Raw genomic sequence first — 24,509 nt, 5'->3', positions numbered from 1 at the left:
ATTGCCAGTTTTCACCTCCTCCCTAGTCTTTGGGTTTCTCACCTTATTTTCACACATCAAAGCTATGGCAACAAAATTCACTGGGAGAGGATATCTTTGTCCATCTCCCAGAATTTTGCCTGGGAGGGGTGTAGATTACAGAAATGCTTTACCCTTCAGCACCTTTTCTTAGAGGTTACACTGTAGAATTAAGTAGTTACAATGTAGGGCTCTGTGTGGAACTCGAGCAGATCAGAATATTTAAAAGTTAATCAGGAGGCAACTAGAGATTTGGGGAAGAAGTTTGAAAAATACATGAAGTCTGGTACTGAATACCATAGCTCCTACCACCCAAGTCATCTACCCAAATATGCCCTACTAGTGGGTATTCAATAAAAGTTAATGAGCAAGATCACTATCAAAATGCAAGCAACCAGTATTAGAAATAAAAAGCGGGGCCTGATATGCAGAATGAGCTATATAAGCCACAAAACTCCTCTGTACATGCCAACTTTTGCTGAAAGAAGAAAAGGAAACATGAAGTTGTAAAGATAAGGCCAAGAAGTGAGTCAGGAAAAGAAATTCTCCATCACATTTTCATCTTTTTAAATGTCTTATGGCAGAAATCCAAGCCATATTTACTTTTGTAATTTTGATTCAGTAAACATTTTTCAACTACCACTTCAAAAGAGAAATAGAAACAATCCCATAGTTTTTGACAAATATTTCTGACAAATATTCTAAAGAGCACACAAAGTGGACTTCAATTTAAACTGAGGGTTTTAAAAGGAAATATGCCATTATTTCTACGGTAAATGTGTGTGAATGAACTCCTAACACTCACCTGATGAAACAAATATAAAACAACTTTTACTTAAATATTACCTCTTATAGAGATGATAGCATTTATCCAGATGGTGATGACATGGAGGGGAAGGAATTAAAAATTTCCCCAAATAAATCATTTATGTACAAGTTTTTCAGAATCTAAGCTTTCATTAAAACAAATCCTCACAGCACAAATGTTATAAAAATATATTAAAACTAAATAAGTGCTAAGAGTATTAAAGTACCCAAAATTGATCCAGATAATCTATACTTTTAAAAAAATAAAATGAAATGGGGAAACAGCAAAACTGAATATTCACACACTTAAGCCACAGGCACAAAGTAAACAATCAGGAAAAAAATATGACAGAGTCCTGTGGCACCTTATAGACTAACAGACGTATTGGAGCATAAGCTTTTGTGGGTGAATACCCACTTCGTCATATTATTTTTGTTCCAATCTTAGATGTTATTTGTAAAAACAATAGTTGAAAAAATGTTCAGGCAGATGTAATAATTTACAAAGGAGACACCTGAAGACCATAATTGCATGATGTGAACAAAGGCTCTTCAGTAAAGAAAGTTACATAAAGACTAGAATTTTGCTTAGTAATTTGAGACAGTACTAAAATGCTAAACATCATCTTTGGGTCATACATCATCTACACTGGGCATTTGTCCTGGTTACAGCCCTTGAAGATCAACCCCCAATGTGGTTGCACCAGTGCAAATAGGCACAGGTGCTATAAGTCATGATTTGCACCAATGCAGCTAATCCCTGCTTGATACCAAAGTAAAGTGCACTAGTGCAAGTCATGATTTCCAGTGGCTTTCCTGGTCTGCACTAGGGGCTTGTGGTAGTGCAGCTAGGCTAGCAGCCTGCCACCAAGGACTGTAAATCCCCAGCACAGCTAAGGCCTTAAGACACAGATGTGCCAAATAAGCACTTCTGCTGCATGATCCTGATAAAAATTTTGAGTGTCTAATATTTTCCTCAGAAACATAAAATACTTTTCTGTAAAAAACTGCAGTGGAAAATAGCTATTTTCACTTCTAAATGGGGGCTTAAAGCCAAATATTTTTCTCTTTAATGGAACCCCCTAGATACTGTACCTAGAAAGAAGTAGAAGATGTCTCTCACCCACTAAAGCCCTTTAATAAAAATAAAAAGCCATCCCAAACAGAGATATGCTCAGGCTATAGTACAGTTCCTTTCTCCAGGATATCTCGAATAGAGTTCTCTAATTGTAGTCAGATCCTTTCCTGTTTAAACTCTTCACAGTCCTACTAATTAATCAAAAACATCATCTTGGGAAACTGGGGAAGAACTACATTTAACTAAAAAGTCATCCATGATCTGGCTAGCTATATCATTGCACTACTGATATTCCGACACCTTATCCCAACTTTTCATAACATCCTCAGAAGAAAACCCCAAAGCACACTATAATAACTATTTATAATGGAAAAATGTATGGCCAGATTGTGATGAGGCAAAAATGATAAGTGTAAGTGAACTGTGTTCAAGTACATTCTGTCTGAAAGTAAAATCTGATCAACACCAAGAAAACAGAGGGACAAAAATAGAGAATTAATTAAGGAAAATGTAAATAAATTTTCAATAGAACATGCCTGTTTTTTGTCACAAGTAGAATTCAGAACTGTTGAAGACTATTTAAACGATCTACAGAAAAGGACTTTTATTCTGCAAGTTGTACCAGTTAGAAATAAGTACAAATAAATAAATACAATAAATAGACCCCTTTAACATTTTTGGCAGCCCTTCATGTTCTCATCTCAGAAAAAATAATAATCAGAACTCCCAGTTCTTTGTAACTTGTAAAACAGGAAATAGAATTTTTTTTTACCTTAGGCCCCGTCTACACTGGCAAATTTGTGCACAGTAAAGCAGCTCTGAGCGCTGTAACTCCCACGGTGTATACACTGCCAAGCCACTCAGTGCACAGAAACTGTGCAAATGCAGCGCTCTAAAAAAATCACCTCGACAAGAGGCATAGAGCTTTCTGTGCCAGGGATACAGCGCTGCGGTGCCAGTGTAGACACTGTGGTGATTACAACGCTGCAAGTGGCCTCTGGGAGATGTCCCACAATGCCTGTTCTCACCTCTCTGGCCATCAGTTTGAACTCTACTGCCCTGCCCTCGGGTGACCAACCGTTAGCCCCACCCCATACATTCCTTTGCAAATTTGAAAGTCCCCTTCCTGTTAGTTCGGTGATGTGTGCAGTGGTCTCAGCGCATCTTTCCAGGTGGCCATGCCTGCTCCATGCACCAGGCAATCCCCGCTTGTAGCAATGCTGAGCTGCTGGACCTCATCAACATTTGGGGAGAGGAGGCTGTGCAGTCACAGCTGCGCTCCAGCCATTGGAATTATGATACCTATGGACAGATTTCTAGATGCATGATAGAAAAGGGCCATGACCAGGACACATTGCAATACAGGGTCAAAGTGAAGGAGCTGTGGAACGCCTACCACAAGGCTCGGGAGGCAATCCGCCGTTCCAGTGCTGTGCCCACGAGCTGCTGTTTCTACAAAGAGCTGGACGCAATACTCAGTGGTGACCGCACCTCCACTGTGAAGTCCCCTGTGGATACTTCATTGGCTTCGTTGCCAGTTGAGAGTGGACCGAGCAAGGAGGAGGAATCTTGGATGAAGAGAGAGCGGGGAAACCAGAGGCAGATGACAACTCGGAGGCCAGAGATGCATGCAGTCAGGAGCTCTTTTCTACCCTGGAGCAGCCTAGCCAGTCACAGCAGTCAGATATTGGCAAAATGTAAACAGAAGAGGAGGCCTCTCGTAAGTGGATCTGATTTGGGGAATTGATGAAGCGAGTTGTTGGGGGCAGGAGGGTTGCAGAAAGCAGGCTTGACTACCACCTCATGCCTAGTTTGAGCGGCGGAACAGGCTGTTGATACTGTCGCAAAACCCTCACTTCACGTGAACCTCCCTCAGAGAACTCCAGGAAACTGTCGTGGAGACACTGGGCAATCCGCTCCCACATGTTCCTCGGCAGAGCTGCTTTGTTTCTTGCCCGATTAACAGTAACTTTCCCTCGCCATTGTGCCGTCACAGTGGGGGGGGGGACCATAGTGGCACACAGGTGAGCCGCATAGGGGCCAGGGCGGAAGCCTCAGGCTTGGAGAAGACCCTCCCTTGATTCCCTGCTCACTTTCAGAAGCGAGATATCTTCCATAATGATCACTTCCTATGGAAAGTGTGGGGACAGCAATGATTATCAGGCCCCCCGTACAGTGCTGGCTCTCCCCAAGTGCTTAAGAGCCACGTGCCCAGTGTACAGCAAGGTCTGAGAACAGTGATCTACCCTGCCCCTACTCATCATTTTGGGGGTCTTGTGGCATATGTGTGCTTGTCTGGGGTCAGCCAGTTAGTGTCAGGTGTGTGAGTACTGGCTGTGTTTTAAAGTACTGAAACAGTGTTGTCTGTGTCGCAAACAATACTGCTTCTGTAAAATGTTGCATTTAAACTTCACAGAGATGACCATGGGAGGCCAGCCTCCCTTATCGGCAGCAGGACGGTTGCAAAGAATTAGAAAGCGTCCAAGAAGAACCAAGGAGGACTTTATGCGTGAGAATATGATGCACTCCGCCACCGAGAAAAAGGGATTGAAGGAGTGGCGGGACAGCGAGGAGAGGGAACGAAAGGAGAACGTGGCACATCAGAAAGAAGCCACGGAGTGGCTCTTAGCAGTTATGGAGCACCAAGCGGACATGCTCTAGGCGATACTAGTTCTTCAAACTGAGCAGCTCCGCACCTGCCCTCCCCTGCAGCCACTGTCGCAAAACTCTTTCCCATGCGACCCCCCCACACCACCACCACACTCTTATCAACCTCTTGGCTCCACACTCTACCTGCAGCATTCCACTCCTCCTTCCTCACAGTCCAGCAGTGTGTACTCCCAATATCCAGTGCATTCAAAATCCATCCATCTGCAATTTGGCCCTGCTGAAGTACAGCCCCCGCTGCATCGTGCTCCAAGAGAAGGTTGGGTATGATCCCTGGACATACACAAATCTGTAGCCGTCCTGGGACCCCTCCTCCTCTTGAGACCTTCCATTCTCCCATCCATCTCCCTGATGAATTCTTTTGTTTGACTCTCTCCTCTGGTTGTTGTCTTTCAATAAAAGAATTGTGTTTGTTTGAAAGCAATTATTATTCTATTAAGTGAAAGCAAAAAGAGCTCCACAAAGCAACATACAATTATGTTAAGGCCCTTCTTGCATCATGTGCACCTAGCATTACAAGCACTGCAATCCCAAGCATAGCAAAAATATTACTGGCTTTCAGCTTCAAACTGCTGCCTCAAAGCATACCTGATCCTTATGGCCCCCCGCTGTGCCCCTCTAATAGCCCTGGTCTCTGTCTGTTCAAACTCAGCCTCCAGGCGCTAAGCCTCTGCAGTCTAGCTCTGAGTGAAGCCTTCACCCTTCCCTTCACAAATATTATGGAGCGTACAGCATGCAGCTATAAGCATAGAAATATTGTCATCGGCCACGTCCAGCTTCCCATAAAGGCATCACCAGAAGGCTTTCAAACAGCCGAATGCACACTCCACAGTCATTCTGCACTTGCTCAGCCTGTTGTTGAACTGCTCCTTGCTGCTGTCAAGTTACCCCATGTACAGCTTCATGAGCCACCGCATTGAGTAGTAGGCGGGGTCTCCCAGGATCACAATGGGCATTTTGACTTCCCCTACAGTGATCTTCTGGTCAGGGAAGAAAGTCCCGGCTTGCAGCTTCTTGAACAGGCCAGTGTTCTGAAAGATGCGTATCATGCACCTTTCCAGACCAGTCTGCATTAAAGTCTGTGAAACGCCCACAGTGATCTACAAGAGCCTGGAGAACCACTGAGAAATACCCTTGCAATTAACGTACTCAGTGGCTAGGCAGTCTGGTGCCAGAATTGGAATGTGTGTGCCATCTATCGCCCCTCTGCAGTTAGGAAAGCCCATTTGTGCAAAGCCATCCACAATATCACGCACGTTGCCCAGAGTCACGGTCTTTCAGAGCAGGAGGCTATTAATGGCCCTGCACATTTCAATCAACACAGTCCAATGGTCGACTTTCCCACTCTGAACTGGTTAGCGACTGATCGGTAGCAGTCTGGAGTAGCCAGCTTCCACAGTGCAATCGCCACGTGCTTCTCCAACGGCAGGGCAGCTCTCATTCTCATGTACGTGCCGCAGGGCTGGTGCAAGCTCATCACACGGTCCCATGAATGTGTCTTTCCTCATGCAAAAGTCTGCAGCCACTGCTCATCATCCCAGACGTGCATCACAATATGATCCCACCACTCAGTGCTTATTTCCCCAAGCCCAAAGGCGGCGTTCCACTGTGGTCAGCACCTCCGTGAATGCCACAAGCATTCTCGTGTCATAGCTACTATGTGTGGCAAGATCAATATCACATTCCTCTTGCCTTTATAGTTTAAGGAACAACTCCACTGCCACTCGTGACGTGTTGGTTAGTGCGAACAGCATTCTTGTCAACAGCTTGGAATCCATTCCTGCAGCCAGAAAGAGGCAGGGCACGCAGTACCCAAACCATTGAAAGATGGCGCCAAATGCAGATGGAAGCACAGGGATTGCTAGGATGCAAAGCAATGCATCATGGGGCATTGGGACAGGGCCCAGGATGCCCTGCGAGCCCTTCCGCCTTCCCACAAGTCTTAGTGAAAAAAGAGAAAGAGGTGCTCTGCGGGATAGTTGCCAAGAGTGCACTGCTCCAAATAGCGCCACAAGTGTGAACACATTATTGCGCAAGCAGGTGTCAGTGTGAACACACAACAGCGGTTTCCCTTTGGCGCTCTCTGAGCAGCGCTGTAACTTTGCCAGTGTAGACGTGCCCTTAGATTATATTTTTTTCAATTCCAGCTTGAGCTTTGCCACATTTGTAGCATAATATTCATGTAAAGGTGAGTACATTTAGAATTATGAGTTTTATTCCTTCACAAAAAGTCCATTTGAATAAAATTGTTACTGTTCAAATGTATCCTTCAAAAAGGAAAAAGAAACGGAGCTGTACCTTTTTTGAGAAGTGGGAGGCATTTCTTTTTGACATATAATGAAGGCCTGAAACTTTGGTAGATTTCGGCTGGTTGGTTTGCAAGCTACAAATCCTCCTCCAACAAACTATGAGCTTATCAGCTGGTGAAACACAAATGGATCACCAACTGGGACTGCAGCAGGAGCAGAGCTGGTAGCTGTGCTCCACTCAGTCCTTCAACTACCACCTCTCCTGCTCCCCCTCCATGCCCAGGATGAAGTTATTGAAGTTGACAGTGCATCAATTGTACCACTGTGTTGCATCCTTTGGCTAGTAAGTATGGTGACTTTTTCAAGCCCTGCTATATTCTAGCCCAAACTTACAAAATTCTACTTGCTCATTCACATGAGCCCACTAGTTATTCTTTTTTGTTAACTGACATGCAGCCAAGATATTAGCTTTTTCATTACGAGAGCAAGAGTGGCCAAACAAGTTTCATGTCTAGATTTGCAAATTGTTATGATGATTTTACAATGCTGCACTAATGTATTCTTGTGCAGAATCAGAAAGCATCCTATAACCAAACAAAAACTTGTAAAGGATCCACATCTCTCTTTAATCCATGTCCCCCCCAAAAGACAACCACCATTTACTCTGCCTATATAATTCTATCCTATACACTATGGGTTTTTATACCACTGTAATCACCATATCTAAGCACCTTCCAGTAGTGCATTAAGCAACATGACTAACATCTGTCATGTGTCTGTTCTCATCTCTCGGGGGGAGATGTGTTTTCATGTGTTTCGTGTGTTTCATTTTGAATTAAAAAAAACCCCTCTAAACACATATGTTGTTATGTGTTTATGTTACAGAAAGCAAGGTCAAAGAAATCTGTCGTGCTCTTTGAGTGGAAGGTGGTGAGGTTTGTGATGGTCCTTGGTTCCTGAGAGTTCACTCCACAGTTTTGGGCTAGGACCCGAGAAAGCTCTATCTCTTGCCTAGGCAAGCTTATAGTAGAAAGTTCCATTGTGCCAGAGGAATGACTTTGCTGATCACAGTCTTCACCCCAGAGTTTTAGTCTATCTTTTAGATACCCTAGGCCCAGGCCATTAAGTACAGTACCTTAGGGGGGGAATAAAGGACTGGCACCTTAAACATGATTAAATATTTTATAGAAAGACAGTGTAGGGAGCGGAAGATGTGTTCACAGCAGCCAGCATTACTGAGGAGATATCCTGCAGCAGTCTGTATTATTTGGCATTCCCTTAGCACTGAGAGCTTCATGCCTAGGTATATTGCATTGCTGTAGTCCAGTAGAGAGGTGATGAAGGCATGAATAATTGAGGTGAGGTCACCATTCACTAGGATAGGATGAGTCTCCTAGGTAATGAGAGATGGCAGAAGACATTTCTCATGGATAATGGTGAGGGAGAGCTTAGCATCAGCGAGGAACTCAAGAGCACTCCTACACTACAGAAAGAATTGACCAAATTGCGGGTGTGCACTTTTAACCGAAGGAGGCTGCACCAGGACTGCAAACTCCTCAAAATGCTATCTTCTGCCCACCTGTCTTGGTCAATTTCAACCAGCTATCCATCAATGAGCTGATTTCATCAAAGCACTAGGCCATCTTGGTAGTAGTGGTGTGGTCATATGCAGTAGAAATGCATTTCACCTGCATACTTCTAGCACTGGAATCCATGTCTAATGACCAGTTCACCTAGTGGCTGCATGTAGATGTTGAATAGAACTGGAGACAGAATTGATCCTTGTGAGACTCCACAAGTGAGGGCTTTAGTAGCAAAGGTGTGGTTTCCCGTCACTATTTGTTGGGTTCAGAAGTATGAGAATGGATGTCAGTCCCTTACCCCTTGACAGTAGGAGATCATCCATCAGTGCCACTAAAGCGGTTTCAGTTCCATGTGGGCCTGAATCCAGATTAATGCTTATAACCTAGACTCAGCACAATTAGATGAGCTTGAAGTTGGCCTTTGGCTAATGGGAACGGGACGTTTGATACTGGGCAGTAGCTGGCTATTCTATATGCATCCAGGGTGCATTTCTTAATGTGTGGCACCTGTTGTTCATGTCTCTCCTTCAAAAGCCAGGAAAGGCCTGGGTCAGATTCACAGGGTTCATTCAGAGTCGAGGCTCCTTTACTGTATCCAGAATTTCTGGCTGAATGAATGTACTGGACTCTGGGAATGCAGACAGGCTACTGGTTGATGGGAGCAGACAGGGCGGATCAAGATTGCTTGCTTCCCAGACTTTCTCAAATGTGTATTATCTCTTCCGCTAAGTACAATGACCGTTCCTGTTCTGTACGCTGTGCAAGCTGTAGACATTCAGAAGAAATGATGCAGTTTACTACCCTGGACAGCTCTTGGGGCAGGATTTGGAAGATTCAATGGAAACTTAAAAGGAAGGTTCTATTGGCCTGTAATACAGACGCAGCACTGACTTAGAAGAATTCATTTGGTTTCATTCTGTCTGTATTAATCTTCATTTTCCACCTCCTTCTCTTAATCTAGCGCAGGGTGTGAGAAAACCAAGGAGATCTGCGTTGATGGTTAAGAATGGGCCATCTGGGGGCCAACCTGTCAATGGTTGAAATTAGTATACAATGATAATGATTCACCAGTTCCTCAATTCATTCTCTGGGTGGGGTGCTGCTGTCCTTTAGGAGGCTTTGAAATTTGGTGTAGGGAATAACGGGGTTGGCAGAGGACTTGCATCATCATCTAGCCAGGTCTCTGGGATTCGGGCTATACTGGATCCATCGTTGCTAATGAAATTGTTTGTTGTTGGTTCGCAGCAAATCTTGCATTGCTCAGAAGAAATCAACCGAAATAAAAATTGATGTTATCTGCTTCTAGCTCATACATAGGTAGTTGTCCTCTGCAGTGTATAGATCAGGGGTCTCAAACACGCAGCCCATGAGGTTATTTTCTGTGGCCCGCAAGCTCCTCGCGGCCCCCCCGGCACTCCCCCAGCATTTACCTAGAGCGGCTCCGGCCCAACGCGCAGCGGGGGCAGGGCAAGATCCCTGCCTGCCTGCCCTGCCCCCGCACTGCTCCAGGAAGCTCGGACTGCAGGAGGGGCTCGGGGGGGCGGGCTCTGGCCTGGCACGCACCGGAGCCAGGGCAGGCTCCCCGCCTGCCTGCCTGCCCTGCCCCTGCTCCGCTCCGGGAAGCAGATGGAACCTGGGGGAGGAAAGGCACAGGGGTGTGTGCTGATGTTGCTTCAGGCACCGTCCCCAGCAGCTCCCATTGGCCGCAGTTCCCCATTTCCGGCCAATGGGAGATGCTGGAGGCGGTGCCTGAAGCAACAGCAACACACACATCCCTGTGCCCCTGCTCCCCCATGTTCCAGCCGCTTCCCGGAGCGGAGCAGGGGCAGGGCAGGCAGGCAGCCTGCCCTGGCTCCGGTGCGCGCCGGGCCAGAGCCCACCCCCAAGCCCCTCCTGCAGTCGAATCCCCTGCCCTGAGCCCCTTGCCACATCCTGCACCCCGACCCCCTGCCACAACCCTCCTGCACCCCAACCCACTGCCCTGAGCCCCCTACCTCACCCTGCACCCTGATCCTCTGCTGCACCCTGCATCCCTGCTGCACCCCCTGGGGGCACGGAGGGGGCGGAGTTGGGGTGGAGTTTTAGGGGAAGGGGTTGGAGTGGGAGCAAGGAAGGGGTGGGAAGAGGCAGGGCAGGGGCAAGTTATGAATTTTTAAAGTTAGTATAAAAATATTTCACAGGATATGTCTGTATGGAACTTTTTAAAATTTGCAGTTTTCAAGGGAGCAATTTGTGAAATTAGCAAAATGTTTAAAAGTAAATGATACAGAGCTTTGAAAATTCAGTTAATAGTCATCGGGGGTACTATACAGAGTATAGGGGGATGTTAGTATTTTGACACTGGATAGCGCATAACACATACAGTCTGCAGTATCCCCAATGGGGGGGGGGGGGCTGAAGAAGGATGAATCAAGGTACAGTCAGCAAGCAGTGAGGGTACATCGCTCATACAGGAATTACAGGTAATCATAGGCATAAATAAGTGGGCCGAGTAATGAGGATAGGATGACCCTCATATGGTGGAGTTCAGTTCGGTGGGTTCAGGGGATAAGGTCCAGCAGAGGAAGTCTTCAGGTCTCTTCCTCGTTGCGGGTGCGCGAAGTCATGCCGGCTCACTCTCGGTATTGGCGGTGGCCGGTGATGTGCTCTGTATAAATGTCCCGGGACCACCGGATAGTGTCCGAGACCATTAGACGTCGCATGAGCCGCGCGTAGCGACAGCCTACCCCGCAGGTCCTCAGTACGCGCTCGTTACAGGGGTTCAAAGGCATCCAGGGCCCCGATGATCAAAGCGTCGGTGTATACCACATAGCCCTTTGTCCGCAGGATGTCGGCCAGGGGAGCGTACTTTTCGAGTTTGCGGGCTCGGGCTTCGTGGAAGGCCGGGGTCCTATTCTCGAACGGGATTGTCACATTGATGAGGATGATCTTTTTCCGATCCTCATCCGTGACGACAATGTCCGGGCGCAGCGGGCTGCCAGTGCTGGGGACGGTGCGGTTGACGGCGATCTCTCCCAGGCGCGGGTCGACGGCCTTCGCCAGGCGGTCCTGGACGGCTTTGTGGCGGAGCTGCCAGGCACGGGTGCAGGGCTTGCAGCTGCACAGGACGTGGGGCAGGGTCTCGGCGACGTATCCGCACCTTCTGCAGCGTTTGTCCCGGTTACTACTCATTAGATTAAAAATTACCAGCATACCCCCAATCTTTTCCTTTTATAGTCAGTGGATCTGTGTTTCACAAAAGCATGGCTTGCATTCCACAAGGGCCAACATCACCAGCTTACATAACAATAAAGCCAACCTTGACACAGAAAGCACTAATTAACAACCATGAAAACAACTGAAGCAGCCACGCTCTGCAAACTAATCCTTGTTGCTATGAATGCCAAAGACATCTCACATAGCACTCCGTGTGTGTGTGTGTCTGTGTGTGTGTGTGGACAGTCACTCATTGATCCCAGTCTCGCACATGTAAACAAGAGACTATGGTATATAAACGTAGAGTATTTTTTCTCTCTTTAAATACATGAAAAATAAGAGATGATGCTCTTTCAGATTAATTTTCCACTTGAAAATATAATTGGGGATAAAAAATTAGTTTTATATTCTTTTCACTATTGATGTACTATCAGTCCTACAAATGTAGTTTATCAGCACGAGAAATGTACTGAATTCAATTCATGAAACACACTGGACTTCCCAAAACACTAGATTCCCCAAGAGACTAAGAACTCAATTCATCATTGCCCTACGGCCAAAAAATTTGGCAGATCAGTCACTGGGAAGTTTCCCAGTCTCCACCTGGTACATAGCTGGCACAACTGTTCTCGGATGCCTCATTGGCAGCCCTATTCCTTGCTTTTCCCCCCAATCCCAAATCCTTGCACCAGGGCTGTGACATGAGAAAAGAGGGCTACAGACAACAAAGTGCAAGTTAGGGAATCTCTAAGGCTGTTCTCCCCTTTGCCAAGGACCAAACTGGCACACAAATCAAGAAAGTATAGGTGAACAAAGGACACCTTTTCCTCTATCTTGGATTTTGTGCCAGGCAGTTTTTGGACACACGTGATAATTGGGGCCTAACAGTTTAACACCTGCAGCCAAAGCTTCTAAACTATCAAAAAGTGCTAAGCAATTGAATGCTTTGAACAAGTATTCTCATTCATATAAGTATGCACACCTTTTACCTTTAAAACTTTAATGCAATCATATTTCATTTGTCTTAAAAAAAAAAAAAAAGCCACCACATATGAACTCCTGCCCAAACCCCACTAGCAGCATGATTTCACTTGATGCCCTTAAGTGCTCCAGTCTGCCCAGCATTCAATTTTTCTCTTGCTCAAAAACTCTTTATTCTGAAGGGGAGGGGGAGAGTGGTATTTTTGAGGAAGAAGGAGAAGAGCTGGGAGAAATTGTGTTTTTGGAAAAGGATTTTCAATCAAATATTTTGGAGTATCTTGTAGTAATAACTGATCTTATGTAATTCAAACAAAATGTGACTTTGCACTGTGTGCTTATCTTAATCCAATAAATATATTGCTAAAATTACGCTCTGACAAGCTATGGAATCCTTGATTTATTTCGGTAATTTGCTAGACCAAAATAATGTTTCACAATGACAAAACGGGTCAACTTTTATTTTATAAATGCAAGTGTATTGTTTATGAAAAATGCATAGAGCCTGACTTCATTATTTATTCCAAAAGAGAGTACAGTACAAGCAACAACAGTGAAATGTGCCTCAACACAAACCTGAAGGACCAGTAATAACAGTAAGAGAGCATCTTCATACTCTTAGAACTGGACTAGAAGTTCTCAGTTTGTGTCATATGTCATCAAGTGACCTTCAAATATTCTAGAGAAAACCCTACATTTTAAACACAAAATTTGGCACTGATTTAAAATATCTTGTTTTCAAAACCAAAGGCTCCAATCAGATCCATATGGGCAGACTCTTGAGTCTGTGCAGAGTCTCACCAACTTCAACAAGGTTCTGTCCACATATATCTGATTGTGAGATTGAGGTCTAAATGTACCAGCAATGTTTAAATCCACTGTAATTCTGCTACAAAATCTTTAGCGTCCTCTGTTCATTTTTTAAAAATAAGCACAAATTCCCTATAGAACCATGGAAATCATTTTACTGTAAAGTTAAGTCCGTATCTACAGTTCATATGGAGGTAAATTACAGTGGAGAACAGGCAATTGCACTATACAATCTAAGAATACCCAATTGTTTTGAGACACCTCCTACCCACTCTGAAAAAAAATAATTTAAGTATTTAATTTTAATTTGTTGAAATAGTTGTCATCACACTATCTACACCCACATCCAACTCACATAAACTTTGGATTTTAATAAGCAGGATCCACCAGAGGTCAGAAGTGACCTTAAGCAGGAAATTCATGGGCATGCTCTGTTCATGTGGAAAAGTAATCTACTGTACATGAAGACACTAAATTTGACTGTCTCTTAGTTTGTGGTCTTGATTATACCAGTTTTGTTTTTAAGTGTTTTTTTTTTGCTTACTCTAAACTGCTACTATTAAAAGACCTCTGAAAATAAACTGGGGAACTAATATTCCTATTAATGTCAATGTAAATTAGTATGAGACACAAAGTTAACAACATATTAACAATAGCAGGCTTTTATGACAACTTTTATTATTTTACTTTAAAGATATTAAAGCAAATCCAACTAGTTGCGATCCAACTTCATAGCCTTAGTCCAAACTATATCTAAGGGTAAATAACCATGTCCCTCTCAACACATTACAGTAATAAAAGAGTCGCTAGCAATATCCAAGAAGGATCTCATGAATGTGACTGCACCTAGTTCTTCTTTACAGTGCACCTGACATGGAGCGTGCCTCACTCTTCCCCTTATGTTACTAATTGTGCACACTTGAAGTGTTTTAAAAGAATGTTTCCTGCGTGCCTCCTGGTGAGAAGTAATGTAATCAACAGGATGTTATTTTAAAGAGAGAAATAATTGCTAGGGAATTAATAACTTGAAGTTATGCAACTGTTCTGCAGCCAGTTGGAATCATTAAACCATTACGTTATTTGCATCCTCATCTCTCGGTGGGGCTGAGATGGAGACTTGCAAGAAGTCAGTTTGAGTTCAGCATGTTCAGGGGGCAGAGGTAGTAGCAAGAAGATTGAAACTGTAGATAATGTTTTCTTCTATCACAGTTATCTATTACAACATTGCCAAAAGCAATAATTTAAGAAAGAGGTGCTTGCTCTGCGACACTGCTGTTTTCTCTAAGAGCCAGAGAGATCTAACTACCTATTCTTATCCAGAACTGCTACAAAACCCCCAAATCTTCTTGCATGTCTTTATTTCGGTCGGCACGGATAGGTCACCCTGTGCCCCCTTCACTGAAAAACTGAAGTGATTTGAATGGGTTTTTCCTCTCCTTTCTGATCTCAGGGAATGTGCCACCTCCATGAAATATTGCCAGTTTGTAAAGCTCTTCGGGGGGACATGGGAACGGGGACGCCTGTTTCTTTAGTGAATGCAAAACCATCACCCTCTCCTGCTGCTCCGGTGCGTGTTTAACGCTCACAGATCTACCCACAAAGTGCTGCATTTCCCCGCAGCCGCCGCGAGACATTTGTTGTCTACAGAGTTTCTCCTCCGGGGCCGTTTGCAGACGGGCTGAAGCAGCGGCAGCAGCAGCAGCTGCGGCTTTTCCACCGAAGGGGAGAAGATCCCCAGCGCAGCCACGCGAGCCGGGTGCGCGCCGCGGTTTGCACGTGAGGGCGCCGCGGGATGCGGGGGGCTGCGGGCGCCGCTCGCTGGGAAGCGCCCAGACGCGGGCGGGCGGGGAGCCCCCCAATCCACGCCCCAGCGGCTCCCGCGGGGAGAGGCGGCTGCCCCGCCCGGGCTGATCACGGGGCGGGGGGCGCCTGAGCAGGGAGACCCGGTGCGGCCAAGAGGCGCTGGCTCACTATGTGGCAGCGGGCGGGCCGGGCCCCTGTTTGTGCCTGGCTCGCTATTTGGCAGCACCCGTCACTGACCTCCCCGGGCTCAGCCCCGGCGGCGGCGGCGGCGGCTCCTCCATGGCGGCGGCGGCGGCAGCAGCAGGGAGCAGCTCGGCGACGTGTCTCATGCATGCACCGAGGGCGGCATGGCGGCAGCAGGCCCCTGTCTGCAGCCCGGCGCGGAGCAGCGTTGGGGGAGGTGCGGGAGGCGTCTCTACCCGGCTGCGGGGATCCGGCCGCGAAGAGCCGCCCGCGCGGCCGCCATCTTGCAAACAGTCTCAGGGGGCAGAAGCCGGGAGCAGCGCTACGGCGCGCGGCGAGGGACATGACAAACCACAGGCGCTCGCGCCTCCCCTTGCGAGAGAAGCGGGGGCGGGGCGGCGTCAGACCTGTCACTAGCCTCTGCCAAAGGGCCTCCTGCGTCCCTAGGGCTGGGGGCACCGCGCGGGGGGGGAGGGGGGAGATGATGATGTCATTGATTAATACGTTGTTCTTTGTTTGTTTTCCCTGACCCACATTCTACGCCTAACCTCCCCCCTCGGGTCCCAGCTCTGGCAAGCAGGGCCATCCCGGGGGGGCGGGGCTAGTGGGGCAGTGTGCCCCAAGTCCCACAGGGGCCCCCACGGGGATATAGTATTCTATAGGATTGCAACTTTTTTTTATGGAAGGGGCCCTTGAAATTGCTTTGCTTCAGGCCCCCTGAATCCTCTGGGCAGCCCTGGCAAGGGGGGGTGAGGCGCGCAGGCTGCAGCTCTGGGTCAGGAGCTGGGGGACACGCTCAGCTCTGCTATTTGCAAAGGACGTTTCTAGCTCTCCCTGTTACAGAGAAAAGCCTGAAACCTGAACCCTGAGATTGAAAAGCCAGAAGTCAAATAAAACGAACCCGCCCTGCATTACTTTGTAAAATCTCATGAGTTTTCAGCCAATCTTAAGATTTTTTGGGGGAAGGGTCTGACTTATTTTTAACACCAGTAGGGATGGTGATACTGAATTAATACCAAGGACATAGTGTTAGCATACTTTCATTTAAGAAAGACAATGGATGTTGGGAACATTAATTAAGCTCTCTCCCCATGCCTTGGGAGGCAGGGATAGGAATCACTCAATGAGTTGTCCAGGAACAAACACATGAAGTGACCCTGAAAACTGACTGTTCTAGTGGCCTTGGTGGAGATGGGGGTGTTGCTTTTTAAAACAGCTTTTGGCTGTCAGAGAAATTTACAGTAGGCTGGCTAAGCACATATGCACTTCAAGGACCACCTCCCACCAGGTTTGGTAGATGGTATCAGCCCCTCCCCACTTCTGTAGCTATATATAAAGCCCACTGCAGAATTATCCACCAATTTCGAACAAAAACTGAAGTAGAACCACATGATCCATTTGCAACTACAGATGGAAGGAAAAATGCAATTTCCTGAACTGGAACTTGGCTAGAATACATAGGTTAACACCCTTACCATTTAGAGAACTATGAGATGGTTCATCACTCTGGGTGGTCAAGCCTTCATTGTTACATGTAATTATAATGAAAGCAGAGCAGCGCCCCCTAGCACTGATTTAGAGAGTGCTACATATTGTATCGCCATCTCCACTTCCTATACCAAGTATAATATCAGTGTGGTACAGGTATATGTTATATTTCTTTGTAGGATGAAATACAAAAAATAAGGGATTAGAATCACAGCCACTGTCTGTTTTATGCCAAGATCCTCCATGAAAGTAACCATACACCAGATGTGCAAATCTATTTATGATCCTACAAATATTGCACCAGACTCTACAACAGGTTCTTAGTTGATATAAAATTATTGACATGTTCCTGTGAGTCAGAGAAATATCTCGGCATGTTTAAAATACTTGACCTGTTAATCACAGTTAAGCAGTATACTATTTTTAGTAAGAATTTTTCTGTGTTGTATTAAAATTGATTTGGAACATTAATAATCCAGAAGATATTGCTAATATAAATGTATCAGCTTTGTTAAATAGCCAATGCCAAATGTGAGGAGCCAGATCAATGGATTTATGCAGACTTGCATTTATCAGTATTATTATTATTTCTGTGCACATTGTGTACTATCTGAAGTAAAATGATACAGTTAACAAAAGCAGTACTGAAGTGAATGAATGTGAAAGAATCTCTGGCTCAAATATGTAAATCTGGAAACAAAAAACAGTTTCAAAAGCCAGGTGTCTGTCACGTAACAACTCAAATTTATGTCATTAACAAAACCCAAAGCACTGAAAAGCAAAGAAATTGACATTATAAATCTGACCCTATTTACCCAATAAATAAGTACCTTATTTTTATCCAGTATATAGAAATGCATATACTCTAAATGGAAGTATGGGTCTCTCCCACATTGCTTGCTTCACAAGCTGTACTATTTTTTCAATATGTACATTTGATTGCTGCAGATAGCAAGAACTAGATGTGTGACAAAAATCGTAGCTATATATAAACTGTTGGAATTTTTGTGAAGTCTATTGTGGTATCATTGTCTGATACCATCACCTTGGGTATTTTTTGTCCGGCAAGGATGTGGTTATGCTTAGCAGTCACTGTGGAAGTTTGAGTTTCTCAGCAAGCACCATAATAGTCTACTAGAATCACGCTGATTTTATTATCTAGTGTAAAAATTTCTGATGCTTTTTGCCATGGAGATGATATCATGTTGTGACTATGCTTGTGGGAGGCCTGCAGAGGATATACTACTGCATCAGCTGAGTGGTCAAGTAAAGTGGGATCTCACACTCAACTTGAGTGATTATATTTCTCTGTTTGTCTGAGACGGACATAGGACCAGACAAAACCCCTGGCACAGAGGAGAAGGGAGAAATGGGGATGCACACAGAGTCCCTTGCATGAGGGAGGAGGTGGGGGTTCCAGAGAGTTGCTTAAATAGAGGGGGATAGGAGGGTGGCCTAAAGGGAACTTAGGGTGTGGGGGGGAATGCAGGGAGCCCCTGGTGTGTGCAATGTTCTTGGTGGCCTCCACCCAAAACAAGGTGTGTGGCCTATTGGATATTCTCTTTTAGCTCAAGCGGTAAGGGCATGGAGTTCCTTGAATTTTTTCACATACAGGTGGCCATTAAGTATATCTACACTCTGCCATGATATGTAGCATAGTTAGTGACCTAAAGATCTATGTAGCAATGAAATCTATAGATAAGTTAGGCTTCACATTTGATTTTTGTTTGCTTGCTTTTAAAAAACAAGGTTTTGCAGAACCTAATATGAATAAGATTATATTAATGACTTTTTTCAACACAAATATTCTCTCCTTTTAATTCAAAATGTGCCCCCTGCTAGTTTGTGATTCCAGACACAACATATAATTGTACTAATGTATGAGGGCCAACAAGTAAAACTGACCAGTCTGGTTTCACTGTTGGTGCAGAAGGAAGTGCAAAAAGGAAACAAACAGCATAGAGAACCGTAAATTAGATTTTTAATCTCTCTCAATTTACTCAGTTAAGGTATTCTTTGCACTATTGCCAGCCTCAAGCATTCAAAAATAATGAGTTAGTTTCCCCCCCCCCGCCGCCCCAATCATGACTGGCTTAAAAATTATGATTTTAAAAAAATACTAAATTTAAGGTTTTTATTTGCCTTCTTGTTTGAGCTTTTAGGGTGTACTTACTTCGTGTTTTCAACTTTTCTCTGCAACTATGAGGGATAGAAACTTATCTTAACAAATGTGGAGATTCTCATGCAATCTCTTCATTCCCCGGAATTGGGGCTTTAAGAAATATACCGAAATTGTGGGACTCAGATGAAATTGCAAGAGTTGGCAACACTGTTTTAGTAACAAAAGTAGGGACATAGTTGTAGAATAGCTATTTGAATTTCTACCTTGAGTGCTCTTTTAAATCCATTGTATTAAGGGCATATAGGGTCAGTTCTCCCCATTCCATCACACACATTAGCTAGGCCTACATGTCTATGGTTTTGTTATATCTAATAAAATACATTATCCAGAAGTGTTTGCTTTATCTACAACAAATACTAATAAAGAAACAGTTAAAAAAGAAAAAATATATATGTCCAGCAACTAGATGGCTACAAGTAATATCAAAGAATACCTTTATTAGACTTCTTCAGTTGAACATGGTCATAGGTTCAAACATTTATTTCATTTTCCGTGTCAGTTATTCACAGGAAGGTAAGACTTATACCTCAACCAAATGCACTTACCGCAGACTAATGTCAGGCTTTATCTCATGAACATTTCATGTATGCATTGAAAAACATTTTTTCAGGAAAATAAGAGTGACCATGGGTTTAGTTATCTTCGACTCAACTATTATTAGAGAATCACAATAAATAAGTTTTAAAAAACTGGAAACAAAGTAAATTAAACAAAATCCTACCTTCATTAGGCACTAGAAAGCACTGAAGTGCAAAATCTAGTTAAGACTCCGGAAGAATGTATTTGCATATTTCCTTGGTCAGACATTAAAACAGCTCTTCTATGATCCAGTGGAGTAGTACAGGATATATGATACCTGTGTCTGAGAACTAGTAAACCTCATCTGACAGTAGTTATCTGTTATATAGATCTTTGTCTTGTCCCAGAGTCCAAACAGGGAACCAAGACAAATTTCCAGGTGAAAACTAGTGAATTCTCCCATCTATGGTTATGTTTTTTTCATAGTAGTTATAGTTCAATCATAGCACAACAGAGGATCTCTTTTTAAGAAATAAACCTCGATCTGCAGCATGGAATAATTATAATTTAATGTGTGAATCTCTGTGGGAAATTAAGGCATCATCTTGTATACACGTCTGCTCAATCAGCTGTTAGCCCTGTGATTCATTCACTGCAGCAGCCTTTCTAATAGCTGCTAGAGCTAGACCATGCTCAGCTGCAGCATTCAACAGCTGTGCTATAATAGGAGCCAGTCAACTTGACATTTCTGTCTAAACACTGTCAGCCCACATTCTGCATATCAGATCATGCTGGTCTTTGGTGCCATTAAGTCATCTCTATTATAGGAGCATTTGTTAGTAATAGTAACATGAGGTCAGAAACATTCTTAGGATTATTGCCCTGCCACTTCAACTGGATAAGGTATTCTTTTCTACTTCCTGTACTAAATAGTGATTGTGCAGGGTTGCTGATGCCATTAATATGCCTGCATGACCCATGTAGGAGGCATGTGAATTTTGGTGGTGGGTGAAGTGGCATGATCTTAATGGGCAAAACTCTGGCCCTGGGCCCATTGCCTGTACAGTAAAACATTGATAGCTATTCTGCTTTGGGTATCATCATCCTGACATGGCAGGATAGGATTCCATACATAGGACCAAGTTCATTGCACTGTTTTTTGCTCCATTTTGCAGCAGCAATGTATGCACTGCAGTGATTGCCTGTTTAAACATCCTCTGGATCTCAGCATTAGAGCATATTGAATTGTGGCCTACCCTGCCCCTTTATCTGACTGAAACCATATCTTTTGTAGGCATGGCCTATGTCTAGTTGTGTTGAATATGTCTACCTGATTACACAGTTCTGTGAACACAATTGCAGGATTCTCTCTGACATCCTACATGGTCTCCTGCAGTCTGAACACCCGGGGTTTTCTGAACCCTCCCTTTTTCCAGGTCTCCAGATGGTTACAAAGATAACCTTCAGAATGTGAACCATGTGTAACCAGTGCAGTGCTATCTATTTGAGCAAGCTCCAAAAGAGTTGTGAACACCCTCTATTTATCTTAATGAAGTGCTGATTATGAAGCATAACAACTGTGATTTAGATACAACCTTGTTAACTGTTTCACAGATGATCAGAGCAAGCCAGAAAGGAGAGGGAGGGTCATATTGTGAAGATCATCAGAATCTGTTTTGTGTGACATCTCCATTTTTACATCTCATGTGACTAGAGAGTGGACTTCGGTTTGCATGTGCAACTTTATTTTTTTTGCGCAAAGCTTGGGAAAGTACCACTACTTTCCCTCCATCAACTCATTTGACCTGCACCTACTTAAGAAATGGAACCTAAATCATAACAAGTGCATCCAGAGTGCAAACAAAAAGTGGGCAGGTGTGAGAAGTATGGGGACACAACAATGAATGCCATATATGGCTTGTATTCAGCCATAAATAATTTTTTAAAAGGGAAAATTTGTTCAAGTTTTGCTAATCAAGATACCTCCACTATAGTTGTTCATTGTTGTAGAGTGAGTGTTGGAATTTGGAAACGAAATTTAGTTCTTTGATGATCATCTCATTGAAATTATATCATAAATAAAACCAACAGCTTTAAATAGCTATTAATCTACAAACAAAAATAAAAAACTGACATGGAAATAGTTCTAGCTGAGGGGTAAATCTATGATCAATTTGAAAAGAATTGGGTGGATAAGCTATATGTGGCTGAAAAATATCACATTGGAACATGCTCAGATGACATCTGCTATCATGTCCATGTATATGAAATCCATATGAAAGTTCATCTTAGTCTAAGGTTGTTTTATTTGGTGTGTGTAGTCACTCTTAGACATGGAAAGAGAAGAATAGCAGGCCAAGAATTAACTTCACTCCTCCAGGTGTGTAAGAGATACTCAGCATAATTTGGGACACAGCACTGCCAGCTAAAGGGTGTTGAATCCTTATGCTGAGGTTTGCAGGAGAAAGTTACACAGGTGCTTTGATAAGTATTTGGCAGATGTCACAATGCAGACTCCTAAAAGTCTGTCACACTTGAGAGCTAATTGTACATTATGTAGAAACGAGTGGAAGATAATCAGAATAAGGCACCCAACTTTATTGTTCATCTTATGGTTCTACAATTAGCATTATCTACTGTAGCTCTGCTATATGTAATGTTTGTGTTACTGTTTGACCATGTTTTCTTTGACACAAAAACCAAAGAGGTTTTTGAAAGCTGATATTAATGAGCATTGTTAAATTTTGATATTAAAATGCTATATAGCCTGAGCCTACCTTTCATAGCTATATTCTACAGTTATTGCTAGAAAGTGAAATACTTTTGATGATGTTCAGTCCCTTAAATGATGGATAACACATATACGTTTGGGAGGATTTTACTAAGTTATGTCTGATGGTAAACAGTTTTTTTTTAATTAAAAAGCAAGTGGCTACTTTTAACTTTGTTACTCTATGTATTTGTGTCATAATGCTACACTGATATGATTGGTAATTGCAGATCCAAATATACAGGCTACAGATGGAAGTGTTGAAAGTTAATTTAGTATGTGTGAAAGGTACTGGTTTGCCAATCAATCTATGGCATCATGTAGGAGGGTTAGTGATGGGGCTCGAGGAGCTGCCACAATGCAGATCCTTCTTTCATCCCTGATAGATGCAGTGGGGTCTTTGAATATCATCTCTACAATTAGGGTTGCCAACACTGTCTATCAAAAACAAGGGACTGTTTTCTGAGCACCCCGCCACTCTTCTTGATAATTATTAATAATTAACAAGTAGTACTCACCTACATTCGCCAGGGGTATTTCTTGTTGCTTTTTGCAGTACTCAGCAACTCCCAATCTTGTTGTACAGAGATGAAAAAATAAGGGACGTTCCTTGTAATAAGGAAATGTTGGCAACCCTATCTACAAGGCATGCAATGCACAGATATTCCATGGCTTGGAAGAAGTTTTTTTTCCTCCTTAATCCCTAGTGGAAATATTTAGCATCCAGCCCTACTACTTAGGCCAGGCACTGGCAGCCTGATCCAAAACCTACTAAAGTTAATGGAAAGACTCTCATTGACCTCAGTGAGCTTTTGATCAGGCCCTCTGTCCCTGGATTGGCCATTAATGAATAGATGATAATATATATTACACAGGGCAAAAAGAAAAATGCTAGTGCACTGATTTCACCACCCACTTTTTAATGTAAGGAGTTCATGCTATTCTCTCAGTAGCAGCAGGTGAGGGGTTGCTGACTGGAGCTAGTTGACTGATCTGTCAAAGGCATTTGGTATCGTCAGTTACAAAATTCTATTACACTAGTTAGATAACAGTAACTCGGGTGAGGTCATAAAGTTATTTATCTTCAAGCTCTATCTCCTTAGTTAGGCATATAAACTCTAACCAGACAAATCTAAAACTATCTTTTTGATCATCTTGATTGCTGTAAATCTAGTTTTTATATATGATTACTCACAGAATAAGGAGATATGTATTATATACAATCATGCATAAAGATTATTCTTCATATGTTTAAGGGACAATTTACATGCAAATGTAAAGTTACATACAAATGTGAACTTTAAATTTACTTATTTTTCTGGATTTTAATTTTCAAATGTAATACTTAATGTCAGTTTTTGCATTAAAATATAGTGGTAGACTTGTACACATTTATAGAGTACCCTCCATACTGAGGTATTTCAAAGCACTTTCAAGTTCTATACTAACTATATTATAGAAAGATCTTTTAATTTGTCAGTGACATGCAGCTACTGTGGGAATGAACCATAGCAGCTGTGTAAAAGCATACAGCCCCATACAGATATAAATATGATAAATGCATAGTGTAAAATAACTGAGTAGTGCAATAGCTAGCGTAAGATTCTGCTCTTAGTTACCATAGTCTAAATCTGAAGTAACTCCAGCTAAGAACGCTGTTAGGTTTATTCCAGATTAACAGCATTGTAACAGACAGTAGAACAGGGGTTCTTAAACTGGGGGTTGGGACCCCTCTGGGGGTCATGAGGTTATTACATGGAAGGTTGCAAGCTGTCAGCCTCCACCCCAAACCCTGTTTTGCCTCCAGCATTTATAATGGTGTTAAATATAAATTAAAAACACTTTTTAGTATAAGGGAGGGGTCACCCTCAGGCTTGCTATGTGAAGGGGTCACCAGTCCAAAAGTTTGAGAACCACTGCAGTAGAATGTGCCATTTCTTTCACATTATGATTTACTTCAGAATTGACCACGTGAAGAGGTTGCATGAAAACTGTTCACAAGGTATTAGAATAACTTTATGGGAGAATCTATTTCCCTTACTTTGAATAATCAATTGTATTATTCTATACCATCTTACATTATACCAACTCAAGCATGTTTTACAGCCAACCTGTGCTATACTGATTTTTTTTTTTGAAAATTTCTATACTATATTGTTAATTCTGGATGTAGTCCACA

At 43.5% G+C, this 24,509-nt stretch overlaps 1 protein-coding gene across 6 annotated transcripts in view; it reads right to left on the bottom strand.

Annotated features, from left to right (window-relative positions):
• Positions 1-19,856, bottom strand: part of MAP3K4 (mitogen-activated protein kinase kinase kinase 4) — a 165,595-nt gene extending 145,739 nt beyond the window's left edge. For 5 of the 6 annotated variants that reach the window (XM_045010679.1, XM_045010682.1, XM_045010680.1 and 2 more), the window contains exon 1: positions 15,426-15,659. In XM_045010679.1, the coding sequence (XP_044866614.1) occupies positions 15,426-15,517 (92 nt within the window). In that variant the 5' untranslated portion in view covers positions 15,518-15,659. Of the gene's footprint in view, positions 1-15,425; positions 15,660-19,762 lie in introns of those variants that run through there. The other variant, XM_045010684.1, reaches the window with a different exon arrangement.
• Between the last annotated feature and the right edge of the window lie 4,653 nt (positions 19,857-24,509).

Source organism: Mauremys mutica, chromosome 3, assembly GCF_020497125.1.
Source record: "Mauremys mutica isolate MM-2020 ecotype Southern chromosome 3, ASM2049712v1, whole genome shotgun sequence".
NCBI classification, from domain to species: Eukaryota; Metazoa; Chordata; order Testudines; family Geoemydidae; genus Mauremys; species Mauremys mutica.
This window is presented reverse-complemented; position numbering and strand designations above follow the sequence as displayed.